This window comes from Delphinapterus leucas, chromosome 16 (assembly GCF_059928025.1).
Source record: "Delphinapterus leucas isolate spDelLeu-1000000601 "Yukka" chromosome 16, BTC_Dleu_Yukka2, whole genome shotgun sequence".
NCBI lineage: Eukaryota > Metazoa > Chordata > Mammalia > Artiodactyla > Monodontidae > Delphinapterus > Delphinapterus leucas.
This window is the reverse complement of record NC_143144.1, coordinates 41,779,340-41,800,601: the sequence shown is the minus strand read 5'-3', so window position 1 is coordinate 41,800,601 and position 21,262 is coordinate 41,779,340. Positions and strand designations below refer to the sequence as shown.

Here is a 21,262-nt window from a genome sequence, read left to right as displayed (position 1 = left end):
TTTTTGAGTTATCATTTTGTTTGTTCTTATTGTCTCTCAACTACTGTCCTCTATTCCTTGACTCATATCCTCTTTTCAAGTACCTCTCTGCCCTGAGTTTAAAATTCCCACTGACAGAACCACCCTTGAAGACCTTAAAACCTACATGTGTACAGGTAAAGGTATTTCTCCAAAGAGTAGCCTCCCTGGCATTTAATACAACAGTGATGGACTCACACATATTCCAAGTGTCTCATAAAGAATTCTGATTCCTTTTGGGTATATGAGGTAGAAGCCTTGATTATGGAGGGCCAAGCTTTCTTAAGAATTCTGAAATAGGGCAAGGCAATGGTTGTCAAGTTAAGTCCTTCCAATTTTCATAAAAACTCTGCATCAAAGTTGGGACTGTCCCAGAGTACTTTTGATTCTATGATCACAGTGCCACATGAAATGCAGAAAAGAGAGACCCAAGTGAGACAGAATATAGAGTCTGCACTTGATGACGTGTCTACTTTCCCCACTACTGACATTTCAACCAAGACCTTCAAACTCTTAAGACAGCTGTAATGACATATCCCTAAAGCTGCAGGAGGAAAGTATCAATAACCCTGCCTGCAGCCAACACCCATTCATGGATGGGTGAATTCTCTGCCATTGCTCTGAAGACCCTTGACCTGATAAACTCCTGCTTCCCAGAATCTTGAAACTTGCTCCCTCAAATGTTGCCCTATACCCTGGATGAGATATCCAGTTTGCTCTGACCTTTACTATAAGCTTATCTGGGCATTTCAGGAGGACTGGACTTCCTCAGCTACTAACAGGTTGCCTAAGGGAACACCCTGTGAGAACCTTTCCACATTATCTCATTAATAATGCCAGGCCTGGCCTGGCCTGCTGATCCCAGCTCAGCCGCAAACCATGCCCTCAGACACTGGCATAGTTTTCTACCTAGAGCCCTCTTCTTCCTTATATGCCACATTCAAGAGCATTCTTGAAGCTATCAGTATCATATCACTGCTCTAGACGACAATGCTTCTAGTTAAAACGACTTAGCTTTCAAACCACTGAACTTGTCAGAGACCTGGGGACTGTGCCAGTTTTATAACAGAAGCATCGAGAATTCCACAGCTGTGAAAGCGCTAACAGTTATACTGGCAAGAAGTTTACGCAAGAAAATATTTACCAGATTTTTCCAACTACCATCTTATACTTTTTTGACCTGCACTTAAAATGAAAATATTTGCATAAAAATTACAATTATCATTCACGAAAGATTGAGAATGTCTTCATTCAAACATGGATAGCACCATCCTATAAGCTACAAGGGAGTTCTCTTGATGAAGAAAATATCATCCCTACCAGTAAGGAACTGATAGTCTATTATGGGATATAAACAGGTAAACCAACCAGCAGGTAAAAACTACATGGTAGAATTTTTTAAATGCCACATCAGAGGCAGAGATATTAGCTTCTCTTTCTCTTTTTTACATATCCACCCACTAACACCCATCCATGGAGGAAGAGAATGGAGAATGGAGAGGATTATTGGACATATACATCAGAGAGAGAGTTTATAAATACCTCATGTGGACCTACTTAAATATAGGAAAAACACAGTTTCACAATAATAACATTTTTAAACATTTAAGCAATCCTTGAACACCTGACACAGTATACTGTATATTTAATCTAAATTATAGCAGATAAAGTTCCCTCGATGCTGGAAACATCAATGCTGAAGTAGTGCTGGCCAGGATAAAAAGTACGAATGAAGATATGTGTGGTTTGGGCAAAGCAAAGTCAGACTTAAGATTCAGAAAAGGACTAGGGTCTAAATTAGGTGTCAAGTAAGATTCAGGCCTGGGCCAATCACCAGGCTTCCAAGGGAACTCAATCATGTGCTTTTGTTATGATCTAAAAACTTATGTAGGCTATGAATTCCATTCTACCACACAGAGAGGATGTGGAGCAAATACCAAGGTGAAATTCCTAAAAACCTACTGTAATTACTACACTGCTAAAAACAAATCAGTCTGGCAGCAAGAATATAATTTCATTTTTTATTAACAGGTGGTAGAAAATATAAAGTATTTTATGAGGATTAAGTGTAACTGGAATAAATATTTCATCATATGATTCAATATTATCTGCTTTACTGAATGACATACATTTTATTGGAAAGAGATCAAAAAAAATTTTATCCTCATATTTTACCTGGAATGTCTTGAAAAACTGTATAGTCCAAGAAAATATTCCAGTCACATTGAAAACAACTGGCTTCACTAACAAGTTCTGCTTCAGCTGTCCAAATGTGCATTACTCTATGGCTAGTGACCCATCCTAGCAACTAAGAACTGAGAATAGCTAAAAACTCAGCTTATTGTTAAATAAGTTACATTTTTTTTTAAAGCCATTTTTGTCACTTGAAGCTTACTTTGCTTTGCTCTCAAAGGTTTCTTCCTTAAAAGCTCTTCACTGCAGAATGGCATTTTGGGGGATGGAAGAGGTGAAGTCACTTTCATCAATCTATATCTACGGTGTATCTGAGTTCATAACATGTAATCATAGGCCAACATACCCTACTTCTGAAGCATCAGAAATACAGTTTGTATAAGACAAGAAAAGATAAACTAACCAGGCAGGTATACAGTAATTTGATTATTTATTAAAAGGAGAATTCCCAAAACCAGTAATTCCAATTGTCCCTTTGATGGCCTGAGATTTTTATTTCCTAGGACAATGCTACAGAGTAAAATTAAGGGGTATGTCTTTCTTCTTCCGAGCAGAAGAAGAGATGCAGGTGGAAAACTCATAGGAGTAGTTTTAGGTTCAAGTATATGTAGAAAGAGAGGATCTGAAAACAAATCCCCTTCAGCCCACCCATGATTGTGTGCCCTTTGGGAAGTCTACACAGGCCTCCCAGCCTTGGACACACCAGTTTAAAGACTCTTCTTTCAATATATCACAGAAGAAAGGTCAACAAGAGACAGAGTGAGCCACACATCTGAGAACACCTAAAGTACAGATATTTGACAGCATGAAAACCTAAACAAAGGAAGTAAATCTCCTAAAATACAACACAGAGAAAACCTAATCTAGTCACAGGTTCCATTTTGAATATTCTGCTAATGTGATGGATGAGAAACATCAATGATCAGCAATAACCACAATTTAAAAAGAGAACTCTTTATTTCAACAACTGGGCATAAATATCAACCAATGACTGCATACTCCTAAAGTATCATAAAAAGTTTGGAATCAGATTTTAAAATAGCTGAATACCTATGAAGCATCTCATTAAATAATTCATCCACTGGCCTTTTAATTGTCTATCACTGTTTACTATTTATCATTGTTTACTGCAACCCTGGCTTTATCTCATTGTTTACTGCAACCCTGGCTTTATCTCATGTTAGAAAATGGCATATTCTTTTATTTCCCAAAATTTTTATTTTGAAAATTTAAAAATCTACAGAAAATTTGTAAGAACAGTATAATGAATACCCTATATCCTTCAACAAGATGCATCAACTGTTATAAAATTTGCCACATTTGCTTTCTTCCTCTCTTTCTCTGATACACACACACACACATTTTTTTTTTTCTTTTCCTTGTTATTTTTCTTTTTCTGGCTGAACCACCTGAAAGTAAGTTGCAGACATTACACGTTATCCCTACATATTTCTGAATGCATGTTCTAAGAACAAGAACATTCTCCTATATACCCACAGTGCCATTTTCACATCTAAGAAAATTAGCCATAATTCTATAATTATCATTTAATATATAGACAATATTCAGATTTCCCAGTTGTGTCAAAAAAGACAGTTTATAGCTGCCTATTTTTCCTAGCAGGTTCCATCAAGGTTTACATATTATATTTGGTTGTTATGCCTCTTTAGTTTCTTTAAAACTAAAGTAGCCCCCCACAATTTTTCTGTTTTTCATAATAAATAATTTTTTAAAGTAAGGGGCTCAAAGTTCAAATTTTCTTCAAAAAACTCTCAGTATTACCTTGAACTTAATGGAATAATTTTTTCAAAGGCAGTTTCAAAGTTCACTTGATAAAAGATTCTAGTCTCTTTACCTGTGAGTTAGATTTGGGATGACAACTGCCATCAGTGGGTTGGTATGGGAGGGCGACTGAGACCCAGAAAAGAGAATGGTGACGCTCACTGAGTGGCCACAAGAACCGTGCTGGTAAGCAGAGGCTCACACAGCTAATTTGAAGAGAAATTTGATATTTCTCTTCAAATATCCTTTGCTCTCAGGGAACAGATATTGATGAAACTTAGGGAACAGTATGAATAACCTGAGCGTGTCTTTCACAATTTGGATGGTGACTCTGCTTATAAATGCTAATTACACAGCTAGTAATACACAAGCATTATACTTAATCAGCCTAAGCCTAATTCAAAAACCAAAGCCCTGAGGCAAAAGATGTTATTAGGACTTTCTTGTAACTGCAACCACTACTAGTTATTCACATACAACCTGATGCTGTGAATCTAAAAGTAGTCTCCGGCTTCCCTGGTGGCGCAGTGGTTGAGGGTCTGCCTGCCAATGCAGGGGACACGGGTTCGAGCCCTGGTCTGGGAAGATCCCACATGCCGCAGAGCAACAAAGCCCGTGAGCCACAACTACTGAGCCTGCGCACCTGGAGCCTGTGCTCCGCAACAAGAGAGGCCGCAACAGTGAGAGGCCCGCGCACTGTGATGAAGAGTGGCCCCTGCTCACCGCAACTAGAGAAAGCCCACGCACAGAAACGAAGACCCACCACAGCCAAAATTAAATAAATTAATTAATTTAAAAAAATAATCAGATTTATATGAAAAAATAAATTAATTAAAAAATAAATAAAAGTCTCCTGATGTTTATTTGTTTTTAATTAATTTTTATTGGAGTATAGTTGCTTTACAATGTTGTGTTAGTTTCTACTGTACAGCAAAATGAATCAGCTATACATATACATACATCCCCTCCTTTTTGGATTTCCTTCCCATTTAGGTCACCACAGTGTACTAAGTAGAATTCCCCATGCAATACAGTATGTTCTCATTAGTTATCTATTTTATACATACTATCAATAGTGTATGTGTGTCAATCCGAGTCTCCCAATTCCTCTCACCACCACTCCCCACGACCCCCGACCCCGTCTTGTGATGTTTAAAAAAGACAGGCTTCTGAAATGTGGTAAATTGAGTTCATAAGCAAACACAAAAAATGCACAAACGCAGCACAAGGACAACTGAATGAAAGGGGTGCTATTTTATCGCCTATGCAAAAGTGATATGGAAGAAAGATATAACATATTCTGAAATACAGCAAGCACCAAAGGTACCTATCAGCACAGGGTGTCTGTGAGACAGTGACTCGACATGGTGGCTCTGCTTCCATGGTGTCCTATCACACACCCTTACTTCTCCTCAGGCTATTCATTCCAACTGAAAATTTTACCTATTCCTAGGGCATCCTTTACTGTGTATACGTCACCAACTCTAAAATTTCTATCTCTAGCTTCAACAGATTTTCCTACAGAGATTCAAACACAACTGAATTCTGTATATTTGCAGCTGGACCCCCCACAAGTACCTCATACTTGCACATCTGCCACCAAACTCACCATCTTTCCCCTAAACTGCCATCTCACATCTGTCAAAGTGAATGATGTCAACCTTTAGTCTAGGCCAGACCTCACCTACCCGACCACCACAATCCCTCAGCCACCAGCACTGTTGTTGTTCCTACCTCCTGCTCATCTTGCTTGCAATCTGCTCACTTCTCTCGTCCCCAGCACCACCTCCTTAGTTCAGACCATCATCACCCAGCCTATTCCAATAGCTTTCTAAATCCCCTCATCAAACTGCACAGTCACCTAACTAAAACAGCTTCAACTGTGTAACTCCAGCTCTACACCTGCACTGACATCTCAGCGCCCTCAGCACCAATGTGGACGCTCCTGACTCACCTCGCTGCCAGCGGCACATTTCAAGTTCCACCAGCATAGTGAGTTTTTCTCAGTACCTCAAACATGCCATGTGTTCTTCTCTTCCCTAGGAGTTTTGGCCTTGTACCTTTCTCTCTGCCCTGAACACTGTTCACCTCTATCTCCATCTAACTCTTACTTCTTAAGGACTCACCTTTGACATCTCTTCTTCCAGAAAACCTTCCCTGTCACCACGAGACTGAGTCAGGGGCACTTCTCTGGACTATGGCACTTAGCACACTGAACTGTGTACTGTCGTCTTCTCCTCCAGCAGTGCCCAGAGCAGGAAGAGACAGGCTGAAGCACGGAGACCAGAATGTCGGCTGCTGCACCAGTAGAAATGGTGAGGTCCTGGACTACAGCTACGGCATGGGGACTTACAGAAGCACACGGCTTGGAAGAGATTTAGGCAGCACACAGGGTGTCTCTGTGTTAATGCCACATTTATGCTCAATGCGTGACATGGCACCCACCATGTAATGGGTGATTAATACACACTTGTTTGAAGAATGAATAAATTAATGAAGACACAAGATTTAGACATAGGAAGCAAACAGAAGAACACCTGAAACCGGCTCAGTACAGACTTATTAAGTGCTTCAAGAATGTAGACACAAAGGGAGTGGAGCTGGGTGAGGTTCATTAAGAGGGACATGTGGCTTGAAAAGATAGTGGCTGGCTGAGTGGCATGCAAAGAACAAGTGAGTTAAGAGCATGGGTGTGGAGGCTGGTCTGAATACCAATTCCACCACAGGCCAACTGCCAACGAGGGAACCTTGGGCAACTCATCCCATTTTTCTGTGCCTCACCTATAAAAGAAGAGTGACAATGACAGTACCTACTTCATAGTGCTCATATGAGGATGAAATGAATTAATATTTGTAAAGCCCTGAGAAGAACGGTGCCTTGAACAGAATAAACATGATATAAGTATCTGCCACGTTAAATTAAACAAATCCTTAGTGGTAGCTTCACCTATTTAAATGCTGTAAAAATGGCCATATGTGAAGGGAATAATTAATTAGTGGACAACTGCACACCTCCACTTATTAGAGGGTGATGTATCAAGCATATTTACTGCAAACTATGAAGAATTTTCACATCTAGAGTTTTAGGTAATATTTACTACAACAGAATTGTTTTTATACATAAGCACACAATTCATAGTACACTGGGGAAACTAAGGGAAAGAAACTTGAATTGTATGTTCACAGAGATAAATGAAAAATAAAAAACATAATGCAAACACGAGAAATTGTGGAAAAAGTGTATGAAATAAAAACATGTAGACATTAAACTCTCTCAATGGCAGATCTAGACTTGGCTGAGGAGAGCGTTAGTGAATAGAAACAGAACACTGAAGAAATCAACCCAGAGTGCAGTGCACAGAGACAGACAGGACGCATGGCAGAAGACACAGTGACCTTTATTCCCAGAAAGAGAATGAAGAGAATGGGGGAGACGCAATATGTGAGGAAATAATGGGTGGAAAATTTTCAAAAGTGAAGAAAGGCCTGGGTCCTCAGATTCAAAAACTGAAAAAGCACACCTAAGTCCCAAGCAAAAATGAGATAAACAAAAGCAATATCTAGTCACACCATAGATCAAAAAAGTGCCCGTTACAATACACTGGGGAGGCTGCCATCAGAGCATTCACTGCATTCTGTGACACAGCTCTTTCCTGTCTCCCTGCTGGATTACAGGCTCCTTCAGGGCAGGATTCTTTCCAGTATGTAATACAGTGTTAATACCTGCTTGATGTATAAATGAGTGAAAGAATAAATGTGTGGAGTATATTTATATTCGTGTGAAAGAATTTTTAAGGAGGAAACAGAATAACACAGAAAAAATATACAAATTCAAGCGTCCACGGGCAGGGCATTTCTCTTTGGACCTGTTTCTCCATTTGTGTAAAATAAAGGAGTCAGCTCCATGATGTCAAATATAGAAGTCACTAACAACTATTATAGGATACTATGGCTATATTATTTTTTGAAACCTCTGCATTTAAAAACCAATTTGGGTGGCTCTCTTATTTTCAACAGGCTTACTGACAGGAAATCTGAAAAATTATCTGCCTCCCAGTTATTTAATTCACAGGACAGCTGTAAGAGAATAGTGGCAACAAACCATAATCACTGAGTCCTGCAGTGGTACCAAGACAAACACATTCATGTGCCATTTTCACTCGATTTATATACAACACACTGAAGCCAACTGCCAGCGCTTCACTCCATATATCCAAACTAGACTCCTCGTTTAACTTACGTGATGTGGACTCTTACCTAGCAAACTCTCCCCAAACCAACATCACAGAGGTCAGCTACAGTCAATATGCACATCCTTTCATTTTCATACCTTAAATAAGTAAACAGCAAATCGTTAACCAGTCCAAGACTTATGTGAGAATTGGCTGGGAAAGGTAAGCTGCTAATATATAAAACAGCCAGAACCAATACTGCTGGCTTTTGACTAAGAATATTTAAAATGGCAGGACCTCAAAGTTGTATATAATTTTATCTACATTTAAGCTTCAAAATCTATGTGTGCACAAGAAAATGTAACAGTTCAAACTGACCAACTTGTATCTAATGTCTGATAAGAGCACACTCCTTTTTTATCATTAGAAAAACATCTAATCTTATTTCTTCATTCTCAAAGAAAACAAGCCTTACAAGGTAGAAAACAACCATTTAGAAAAGAATTACTCATATTTGGTTCTTAAACTGCAAGCACACTGTAACTTCCTGTGTGTACTTGAGCAAACTAGAGTAGCTCCCAGCACGTTACAGTGACAGATTTGATTACTGGACAGGGAAAATATACTTGGAAGCAGGTTTGAAAAAACGACTCCAGGGACCAAGAAAAGGTAAACAGGTGACAAAAGAAATCCTGATTTCTAGGTATGAGATTAATCTCATGGGGCTTTTGCAGATAAAGCACACAGATGATTCAAGAAGCCATACAAATGATCTCATGGAGGGTGATGTCCAATCAAAGGCAATAATTTGGGACAGGTATATTTTAAAGATGTATATTCATCTCTTCATTTAAGCATACTTCCAGGAAGAAACTAGGCATGGTCTAAAAGAGAACAACCAGAATGCTGAGAGACTGAACTTTGTAATACATGAAACAACGGATTTTTATGCCGCAGAATGTAAGACTGCCAGTTACTAGAAGAAAAAAAGTAGGGCTGTCAAAAAGAGAAAGTTACAGAGAGTTAGTTCTTATACTGGATCTCAAATCTCTGGTAACCCCAAAAAGTACAGACTGCCTTTGGAAGTGGTGGGTCAATACCATGAGAGATGCCCTAAAGGGGCCAAGAACAGGCGAGCCATGATGACCCAGAGAAGTTCAAGCATTAAAATGGGGGTTAGGCTAGATGGCGCTGGAGATTCCGAGATGTTAAAACACAGATTGTCTCCTCCAAGTTCCTTATATTAGGTTTGTATGATTTAAAGGGGAATAATTTATCTAGTAGAGAAAAGAGAATTATTATTAAGAGGTAAAAGTATGGTGATTGTGCCTCAAAATACTGTTATCACTTGAACAGTTGTGAAGCCATCTTTTAGATGTCAGGTAAAGATGAGTACAGTATTGGCTGCCAACATTCATATCTCTTCATAGCAAATATAAGTGTGTTCAGATGATCATCATCCTGATGCTACACGGTAAAATCCCTTGTTGACCTCAGAAGCAAGATGGTGAGCCCAACAGGGCCAGAAACAGAACTGTTTATAAATACATGAAAGAAAATACCACTTTCATTTCCTACGGAGTGTACTGTTTAAATGTAAGCTAATCACTGAATTACCTTTTTGTTTTTTATCCTCTTCGAGAGATACTGTGATGTGGACCAAATCTTTCAGTTTCCACACCAATTTCATTTTAAAGGGGTATAGGGCAGAAAGTTTAAAAATGTATTTCCTGGACAACCTTGCAGTTTGGGTTCCAGACATAATTAGGAATTATGTGCTAATCCAATTAATCCATAATTAGGTTGTACTCATACTCAAAGCCTTGATTTGGAGTTGGGACATAGGGAGAAAAGCAGAGGACAGAGCATCCACTCTGCTTGCTGAGATCACGGCACAAATGATGCGGTTCTAGAGCTAGCAGCCTCTTCCTAATTCAGCAAAGTCTGTAGCAGCAGTGGTAGCTTTCAAACCATGGTAAAGACAGTGACTTTTTTTTCACCATAAGTATCAACAGCAACTTTCTGATCTGTCAGCTCCTGACCTCAACAGAGTAGTCCAGGAGTGCTGGGACTTAGCTGTTCCTGGAAACCCAGTGAAGGCCTACTCCTCCAGCCCTTCAAATACTTTGTAGGCATCTACTTCCCTGTATTAAACCTCTCTCCTTAAACTAATTAAAAATCATGCCGTTGCTTACAGTGGGCCTGGAGCCCTGTTAAAAACAGGGTAAAATGGACACTCTTCTGAGATGGAAAGTAATTTACAAATACTATCAAATGAAATGTGTATTTCTAAACACCTATTTGATGGCCAGATACAAAACTGTCTTTTAGACTTTTAAAAATACATGTTAATAATCCTACATAGTGCACAGAAGCACATTTTCAAATAGACCTAGGGATAAGAAAAGACATCAAATAATGGGGTAACGGGACAGAAGAATAAGAAAAACATGGACTTTATATTCAAGATACTACAACTATGCTAGCTTTTTTTAAATTAAAAAAAATACTACAAAGATACCCATCACTTGGTATCTTAAGTCAGTTTTATTTTAAAATAAATTTTTAGAAGTTCAATTTGGATCTTATGATCAAAAAGTTGAATAGAGACATGGAAGATATAAGAAAGGATCCAAACTGAAGTTGTAGAGATTAAAACTATACCATGTCTGAGATGAAAAACACACTAAGTGGAGTTAACGACAGATCAGACACTGAAAAACAAAAGATTAATGAACTTAAAAACACAGCAATTAGAATTATCCAAAATAAAACACAGAAAGAAAAATAAATTAAAAACGTAATATCAGAAAACTTCAAGCCAGTTAATGTGTGTAATAGAGTCCCCAAATAAGGGAGAGGACAGAAAAAATATCTGAAAAATATTTCAAATTCAATGAAAATTGTAAACCCACGGATCCCACAAAGCTCAACAAACCCCAGACGTAAGAAATGAAGAAAAAAAAAAAAAGCTGAAAGAAGTCATTACCAGCCAACTCACAATAGAAGAAACGTTAAAGAAAGTCCTTCACATGGAAGGAAAATGACAGATGGAAATACAGCTCTACTCAAAGATATAAAGAACACCAGAAATGGTAGTTACATTATGTAAGTGTAAACAGATATTTTTCTTATTATTTTAATCTCCTTAAAAATAAAAGTGTTTAAAAATAACATCATATTCTAGGGTTTATAACATATATATAATAAAACCTATGACAACGGTAGCATAAAGACTGGGGTGTAGGCGGGAAGAAATGAAAGTAAGGTTCTTATAGTATTTTTGAAGTAGTAAAGTATCACTTGAAGGCAGACTGTGACAAGTTAAAGATATATAATATAAACCCTAAAAAAATAAAATAAATAAAAGTTAAAAACACTGAAATAAAGTTTCAGCTTATAAACCAACAAAGAAGAAAATTAAATCTTAAAAAGCACTCAATGTTTTAAAGAGCAGAAAAGGGATGAAAAGGAAAACAAAGAACAGATAAGATGAACAGAAAACAAACAGGAAGACTTAACCTAACCATATCCGTAATCTCATTAGATATAAATGGTCTAAACATCCAGATAAAGAGAGAGATTGTCAGACTGGATAAAATCACTCAACCGTATATGTTGCTTACATGAAAAGCACTTTAAATAAAGACACAAATAGGTTAAAAGTGGAAAGCTGGAAAAGGTGATACCATACTAATACTAATCAAAAGAAAGCTGTAGTGCCTGTATTATCACATTATTGACCAGAGATGTATTAATACGTCTTTTGTTACCCCAACGTTATTGACAGGAGACGAATCAATATCAGTTAACATAACAAGTCACCGGCTGCAGGCGTTAGTTTCTGCAAAAAATCCCCCAGTCAACAATGAGTTATTATCAAAGTAGAATTCAGAGCAAAGAATGTCATTACCAGGGATAAAGATAATTATTTCTTAATAATAAGGGGGTTAACTTATCAAGAAGACCAAACAATCCTAAATGTTTATGCACCTAATAACAGAGCATCAACTACATGTAGCAAAGCTGGTATAATTCCAAGGAGTAATAGACAAATCCACAATTATAGTCAGCAATTTAATTACCACTCTTTCTAGTAAAAGAACAACTAGACTGTGAGGGTTTAGCAGACTTGAAAACCATTATCAATCAACTTGATGTGATTGACATTTATAGAACACTCCATCCAACAACAGTGGAATACACATTCTTCTAAAGTGTACACAGAACATTTACCAAAAGAGACCATATTCTGGACCATGAAACAAGTCTTGGTAAATTTAAAAGGATTTAAGTTATTCAAAATATGTTTTCAGACCAAAATGGAATTAAATTAGAAATAAATAAAAGCAAGATCTCTGGAAAGTCCAGAAATTTTGGAAATTAAATAACACACTTAAAAATAACCCATGGATCTAAGAAGAAATGAAAAGGGAGATTAGAAAGTATTTTGAACTGAATGAAAATGAAACTCAACACAGCAGAATTTGTGGAATGCCATGAAAGCAGAACTTGGGAAATTTATAATCACTAAATCCTGTGATAGAAAATAAGAAAGATAAATAAATAACCTTGACTTCTACCTTAAAGAGCTAGAAAAAGAGGAGCAAATTAAACTCAAAGGAAGCAGAGGAAAGGAAATATCAGAGCAGAAATGAAACAAATAGAAAACAGAATGACAACAGAGAAAATCTATGAAACCAAAAGAATTCTTTGAGAAGGTCAATAAAATTGATAAACCTCTGGCTAGATCAGGAAAAAAAATAGTGAAGACGCAAGTTACCAGTATCAAAACTGAACAAAACTCTCAGCAAACTAGAAACAGTAGGGAACCTCCTCAACATGTTGAAGAGTATCTACAAAACACATATAGCTAATATCATACTTAGTGTATAAAGAATGAATGCTTTCCCCTTAAGGTCACAAACACAAGGATGTGTGCTCTCACCACTTCTATTCAGGATAGTACTGGAGGTTTTCACTAGAGCAAGAAAGAGGGAGGGAGGCATCCAAATAGAAAGAGGGAGGGAGGCATCCAAATAGAAAAAGGCAACGTAAAACTATCTTCATTTACAGATAACGTGACTGCCTATGCAGAAAATTCAATGGACTCTACAAAAAAGCTACTAGTGACTTTGGCAAAATTGCAAGATACAAGATCAATACATAAAAATCAATTTTATTTCTCTGTACTAGCAATGAACAAGAGGAAATTAAAATTTAAAAACAATATCATTTACAACAGCATCAAAAATAAAAAGTACTTAGGGATAAATCAGACAAAAGGTGTGTAAAGACCTATACACTAAAATCTATAAAACACTGCTGAGAGAAATTAAATAAGACTTAAAGAGGAGACATACCTTGTTCATGGGTCAAGATTCAATATTGTTAAAATGTCAGTTCGCCCCCAAATTGAACTACAGATTCAACAATCTGAACAAAAATCCCAGTAGACATTTTTGTACAGAAATTGACAATCTGATTCTTAAATTCATGTGGACATGCAAAAAACCTAAAATAGGCAAAACAAGTTTGCCGAAGTCTGATTTTCAAGACTCATTATAAAGCTAGAATGTACATGACAGTGGGGTATTAATTGTAAAGATGGGCAAGTCGATCAATGGAACAGAAGACAGACTCCAAAAATAAGCACACACCTATATGAGCAACAGATTTAAGGTAATGCAGTAAAGACAATCTATTTAACAAACGTTACTGGCACAACTGGATATTCATAAAACAGAAAATGATGCTGGATATGTATTTCACACAATCTATAAAAATTAATTCAAAATAGATCATAGATGTTCATGTAAAACTAAGATTATAAAACTTCTAGGAAAAAAACATAGAAGATATTATTTGTAACCTTGGGTTAGGCCAAGATTTCTTAACAGAATGCCAAAAGTACAATGCATACAAGAAAAAAATGGATAAATTTGACTTCAAAATTAAAAAGTTTTCATCTTTAAAAGACACCAGCAGAAGCATGAAAAGACAATCCAAACCTTTGGAGTAAACACTTGTAAAGCATATATCTGATAAAGGACTTGTGTCTAGACTATACAGGGAATGCTCAAAACTCAACAATAATAAAACAAATTGGTGGTTTTTTTAAATGCACAAAAGATTTGAACAGACGGTCCAACACAGAAAAAAGACATATAGACGATAAATAAGCACATGAAAAGATGCTCAATGTCATTACTCATGAGGGAAATGCAAAGTAAAACCACAATGAAATACCAGAATAACCTATTAGATGGCTAAAATTAAAAAGACTGCCCATACCAAGGGTTGGTGGAGATCTAGAAGAATTGGAACTCTCATACTCCTGGTAGGAATGTAAAACAGTATCACTTTGGAAGACAGTTCGGCAGTTTCTATCTTAAAAAGCTGAGCATGTGGTCCCACTCCTAGGTATTTACCCAAGGGAAAGGAAATATATGTCCATACAAGGGCTTGTTGTTGTGTGAACACAGCAACCTTGTCTGTAACAGCCAAAAACTGTAAACAATCCAAATGTCCATCAACACGAGAATGGATAAACAAATTGTGTAGGTCCATACAATGGGTACTACTCAGCAAGAAAAGGAACAAACTATTGATACACACAACGTGGATGAACTGCAAAAGAACTAAGCTATGAAAAAAGCGAGACAAAAAAGAGTACATAATATATGTACATCCATCTTTATAAAACTCTAGAAAATGCAAACCAATCTATAGTGAAAGAAAACAGAGCAATGATTCCCTGAGGAAAGGGTTGGAAAGGGGTGGGAGGGAGGGATTACAAGGGACATGAGGAAACTTTTGGGAGTGATGGATACGTTCACAATCTTGATTGTGGAGATAGGTTCATGTGTATATATATATTTCACAACTTATCAAACTGTATACTTTACATATGTATTGTTTACTGTATGTCAATTATTCCGTGATAAAGCTATTTAAAAACAAACTAAAACATAATAAAAACATCTCAAAAAACGTAAAGAGATGTATCAAACCACAAAACAGAATAACTCCAGATAAGAAATTAATCAAAATGCAATCAGATAGCAACAGATCAATTAAGAACCTTCTTGGACAGAGAAAGAAGCAAAAATCAGCAGTGTTGAGTCAGCAAAATAGGGCAATTTGGAAAAGGTCAATTCCAAAGGACCACAGTACAGAACTAAGGGGAATGAATCTGAGAATACACAATAGCCAAGAGAATATGGAAATTTTTAACCTGTAGCAGCAACCCTTGAGAGAATCAGAGTTTAGAGTTCATGATTAAAGGTAGAAGAAAAGGTTTCAGAATTGAAAGAAGATTTAAAGGCTCAAAAATCCCCCACAAGAACCAAAGAAAGCCATCCAGAACAGCAAGACTTAACCAAATAACTCCTCACACTATAAGAAGAAAGTATTCTGCAAAAACCTATAAAAAATATGTTTCTTTTGAAAGAATGCAAACAACCACAACATCAGGTTTCTAAATGCAGACCAGAGTGTAACGGCAATGGAGCAATACTTATAAAACGCTAAGAAAAAAAATATTCAAGAAACATTTACCCAGTTCATAAGCAACAGCAGAAGAAATCCTTTTATGGATTGCAAAACATTCCTCTCACCTCCACAGCAGTCCCCATATCATTAAAACTGAACTCATTCATTTATTCATCAAGTGTAGTGACTACTGCGTAAAAGTCATTAACTCTTAGAATTGTAGATACGGGCTTGGGCAATGGGTGCTACAGAGAGAATCTCACATCTGATAAACATAGGTAAAACTGTGTCCACGTTAACAGTTACATTATTTGATTCTGTGTAAACTGCGATGTTCCTCTCTTCTCACAAGATTCAGAAGGAATAAAATTGTTATTGATGTAATGGACTGTCTCAGGTTGCCAGCTTTCAGGTTCTGAGAACAGTGGATGATGGGATGGAAGGAAGGGGTGCCTTTGCATAGCTTCTCTTTCCCTCCTCTCCTCCTCTCCCAAGCACAAGAGGATCAGAAATTGTACCAAAGGATTTTGTTTTGAACTCACTGCACCTGGGAAACTGGATAAAGGAAAAAAGGCTTCACTGGACAAAAATCTACCTTCCAAACCCATCCTGATACCACATTTCAGACTCTAGAAACCTACAACAATCATTTTTCAGAGGCTGTGCCAGCTGCTGCCAAAGCTCTTCTGGGGGCTCTTCAAGCTCCTGTCTCAGTGGCTCTTCCACTACCTGCCACCTCACCTTGGCACAATGATTCCCAGAACTGTCACACTTGCCATCATGTATTCAAACTATTCCCCATATGAAGGTGGGGCAGGATGGTTCTTCTTCCCAATACCAATCAAAATCCCAATTCCATGAAACAGCTGGTTAATGCTACTTATTTAAACCTTAAAAATGGCATCAAATAGATCATATCATTCAATAAGTATTTACTGAATACCCACCTACAACAAACCTGTAATAGGGTTTTAGACAAAAGAGATCTCTCTTCCTTGCTAAAATGTTGGACATCTTCCTTTATCTATTCCAAACAAATATGTATAGCTTCCTCATATATATACCAAGAAATTCCCGCCATCTGATAACCAAACTCGACACTACAATGAATAAGGAACTCACAGCCTCAACTTAATACAGGCAAGCATCCTAGACCAAGGAAATGTTCTACTTAGTGGTATTTAAAAATCCATTTGGGCTAAGAAGGATTATAAGAAAAGACTATTAATTTAACTGAAACTTAAATGAAGACTAACAAATGAAAACTGATAGAACATGGGAAAGATATTTAGGGATATTTTCCCATCCCCAGCATGATGAAAAAAAGCTATAATACTGAAAATATGACATTCTGAAACCATCTATCCCACCACTACCCCTAGTTGGACAATGCTGGCCACACTTCTAAGAGCTCAGAAAATGGAAAGGGTGCAGACTGACAATACAAACAATGAAAAAAAAAAAACTCCACAAACTAAGGACACAGAGACCTTTTCAATTTACCTGGCACCTTTTCATTTTCTATAGTCCATGTACTTTAAGAAATACGATAGATTCTTTCTTTATTCTATACGTAATAATGGAAAGAATGGTGTCCCATCACCTATAATGATTCAACTTCACACAAGACATCAATTCTTGATTTAACAAGGATTCTTTAGAGTCTTGGGCAAAGATTAAGTTTAACTATAAAATAGGAATGCTCTAAGAACTAAGGAGCAAATGTTTGTAAAGCGCACTGTAAAGGCAAGAAGACAGCAGGGGTCATCTCTGATTCCTCCCTGTCCCTCCCCACATTCAATCATAAAGCCCACTGGATTAATAATGTAAATCTCTATCCCCACTACGCCCATCCTAGACAAAGTCACCATCAACTTTTCCCTAGGCCAGATATCAGCAAACTACAGCCTACAGGTGAAATCTGACTTGTCTCCTGTTTTTGTAAATAAAGTTTTATTGGAACACAGTCATGTCCATTCATTTATATATTGTCTTTGGCCATTTTCATGCTACAATGGCAGAGTTGAAGAGATGTGACCGTCTGACCCACAATGTCTAAAATATTCATTATCTGGTCTTTTACAGAAAAAGTTTGTCAAACCTGGCCTAAGTAGGCTATTAAATAATTCTCTGACTGGTCTCCCTGCCACCCATTCAATTCATCCTCCAAATTGCAGGCTGGGTGAAAGATTTAAAAACACAAATCTGATCATTCATTCTTTTGCAAAAGTAATCGAAACTCCGTAAGGTAACTCCTATAACTTTTCCAACCTCCTATCTTTCCCCTACCCATTCAACCTTTATATTCCAGTTATTCTATTTTAATATCTTCAAATCCACCTTGCTCTAACCTCTGGCCTTTCAGCATGTCCCAGGAACACTCTTTCTCCTAGCTAATTCCAGGTTCGGGGTCTCCATGTAAATGTCATTTTTTCAAGGAGGCCATTCCTGGTGCCTTGGGCTGGGATTAGGTGGTCCTGAACTTCCTCCACCACTGACCTTATTAGATTCTAATGCATATTTAATTGTCAGGCCCAACCAAAAGCCATATGAGAGCAGAGGTAGACTCTGATGTTAACTATGACACCCTTGCAGCAGGCATATGTTTTTGCTCAAATAAATTCATCCTTTGCATCATATTCTGAGAATTCAAAGAACTTTTTCTCAGTGATTTAGCAGAAATATTTAACCAATGAAGATAAATAAGTCATGATATAATCATGGCAGAATAAGTTGATTGCAAAATCTGAAAACCTAGAAACCTACAAAAAGACAACTTCTTCTGAGCAAAACTGTTCACACCATGTGCTTTTTAAATTTATTATTAGAGAAAACTTGATCGTCAGAGCTTATTCTAGACTGTATTTAATGAAAAGAACAAAAATAATGAAACTAAGAAAGGTATTTCCCCAATACCTGCTCTTCCCTCTCCTTTTCTTTGGTTTTACTTCTGTAGACTCTAGCAGAGGTGGCATCCTGGGATGGAATGGCAGAGATCTGATGCAGTGGCATGCTCATCCCAGCCTCCTGTGTGGTCTTCCTCTTTACGGAAGAAAGTCTCCAGTGGTAGAGTCATTTTGGGCCATGGACTTCAAGCTGAGAGACAGAAAGGAAGACAAGACATAACTGAGCTAAAACACTTTTAAAATTTCCAACAGTGAGATTAGCATTTTATATTTATATTCATATTTAATTAAATAAGTTACAATGTCTAACATAAATACTTCATCTTCAGAACTGACAGAAGATGAATGCCTATGGCGGGAACTGTAACATTCTTCTCATGTAATAAGATGGGAGCACCTGAAAGAGGCTGGTGTAACAGGTACATGTATAATCAGATATTAATTTTCCAATGGCTACTTAGGTTTTAAACATAGCAATGTCATCCTTTATTTTACGAATATTTTTGAAGTTACACATTTTTTTTTGAACAAGCATTCATCCTGATATAAGTAGTGATCCTTCCTTAAGATCACTGCCCTTGAGTCCACATAATGGTAACATTAAAAGTTAAAGAAGTCTGAAATAAGTTTAAGATATCTATGATCCATGCTTAACCTTATAAAAGTCTAGACTCTCTAGACAAGTTTATTGGCAAACTTTTCCCGTAAAGAGCCAGAATATTTTATACATTGTGGGCCATATTTGTTACAACTACTCAATTTTGCCAATGTAACAAGAAAGTAGGCACAATGAGTTTGTAAACCAATAAGAATGGTTATGTTCCAATAAAACTTCACTTACAAAAATAGGTGGCAGACTAGATTTGGCCCACGGGCCTGGAGTTTCCTAACCCTGCTCTAAGAATATTCCAAGGAAGATGAGGGTCATCACAGACATTCCTGGGGCCATAAAAGGCTGCCCTTAGGTAAAATAATAGTGTCCGAATAAGCTATATTCATGATTCCAGGCAGCCCTTACTTTTTTTCTGGTTTTCTCCTACATTCCTCCAAAGTACCTAGTAATTGAATTGTGTGTTCTCTATCTCTCTGCCCCCACTGAAATCTATCAAACTCTGTATACAAAACCAATTAAATATAAATTACCCAAACTATCCATAATGTTTAACAAGGTAACAGTTCATGCTGTTTGAATTTTAACAAAGGATGGAAGCCTTAATCCAAAAGAATGAAGCTCTAATTTGGGGATTTTCATTTATTAAGCATGTATTGGAGGTGGGGCAGTAGACAAGGAGGGTGAACAACAGGGCCTGACAACCCTAAGTACACATCTGTCGAGCAGCCATTTGTTCCACCTCTCCCCTAACTGTGCTCTGGACCAAAGATAGGTGTTTGTGTGGCTGATCCCACCTCTGACAGTGTTACTAACCAAACTGAAGAGCAACAGGACTCACAAAACCAATTTCTTCCACAGGACTCTGATCAACAAGCAACAGGGAGGAACAGGAAACCGGAAAGGATCAACACACAGGAGAAAATAAGCTAAAAGAATATCCTGTTTTTAAAAAGTCTAGTTTTATAATAGTTGGGTGATCATTCATAAGTAATAAAACAGGAAAACAAGAGTAGGTAATATTAGTATCTAGACATTATATCCAATAATAAATAAAATATTAATGTATAGATATTATATATCACCTATTCTATTTCAAGCCTTTGATGAGGCTGACACAAGATGGAACACTGTACCCAAACAAATGGTCTGAATATATGTGTTTAAATAAGACAAGAGGCACTCACTTAGTGCTGCGTTGTCTTACACTCTCTGGAAGATCACAAGCCAGTAGTGAGCCGTTTTTCATCACTAATGCATTAAAGTCCTCTGTCAGAGATGACAAACTCCATGGGGCCTCTTAGAATACTTAGTCAAACTAACCATGCCTAGAGCCCCACCACATAGCATGCCAATAGCTGCCTTTGGTGCTTCTGGTACAATCATCATCATTACATCATTGGTACTTGACCATGACAAGCCTGGAAAAGACTATTTATGCCATAGAAACACAAATGTGAGAGGGTTTTAAATTTTATCGCAAAGTTTTGAAGGACCTCCCTCATTACAGCTATGTAAGCTACTCTTCTGATATGCACCCCTATCTCCGGGTACTAGACCTGAAAGTTTGCCTGAAGCAATCCCTCTCCTATGTCAGACATATTTAGGATAAAAATTATAATTTAAAAAACCAAACTACAAAACAAACCATACCACTTTGTATGTGAAGGTTCATATGAAAATCATAAAGCAGGTATTACTCATACTAGTTTCTTCACATTATTTCCAAGTATCGTTTTCTATCAATTCAAGTCATGTTTAATTAAGAGCAATAGTTAAACCTCTGCACTATGCCTGACAATCCAGTCAGGAGGACTTCAATTCCACTAATGCTACTTTGCAAAATACAACACACTTAATATGAACATCCATATCTAGAAGAACTGGACTGACAAAACTGGTTGTTTAAGAGTATGGAAATGAATATAACATGTTCATGGATCAGAAGCCTTACTACTGTTAAGATGGCAATTCTCCCCAAATTGATCTACAGATAAAGCAATTCCTATCAAAAACCTTCTGACTTCTTTGCAGAAATTGGAGAAGCTGATCCTAAAATTCATATGGACCCAGAACACCCAAAACAA

General features: G+C 37.2%; 1 protein-coding gene across 1 annotated transcript in view; it reads right to left on the bottom strand.

The window, feature by feature from the left end:
- The window catches only part of MARCHF8 (membrane associated ring-CH-type finger 8), a 101,308-nt gene that overhangs the window by 40,137 nt on the left and 39,909 nt on the right, over positions 1-21,262 (bottom strand). Inside the window, 1 exon segment of the mRNA XM_089897844.1 lies at positions 18,576-18,755. Within this exon segment, the coding sequence (XP_089753970.1) occupies positions 18,576-18,677 (102 nt within the window). The 5' untranslated portion in view covers positions 18,678-18,755.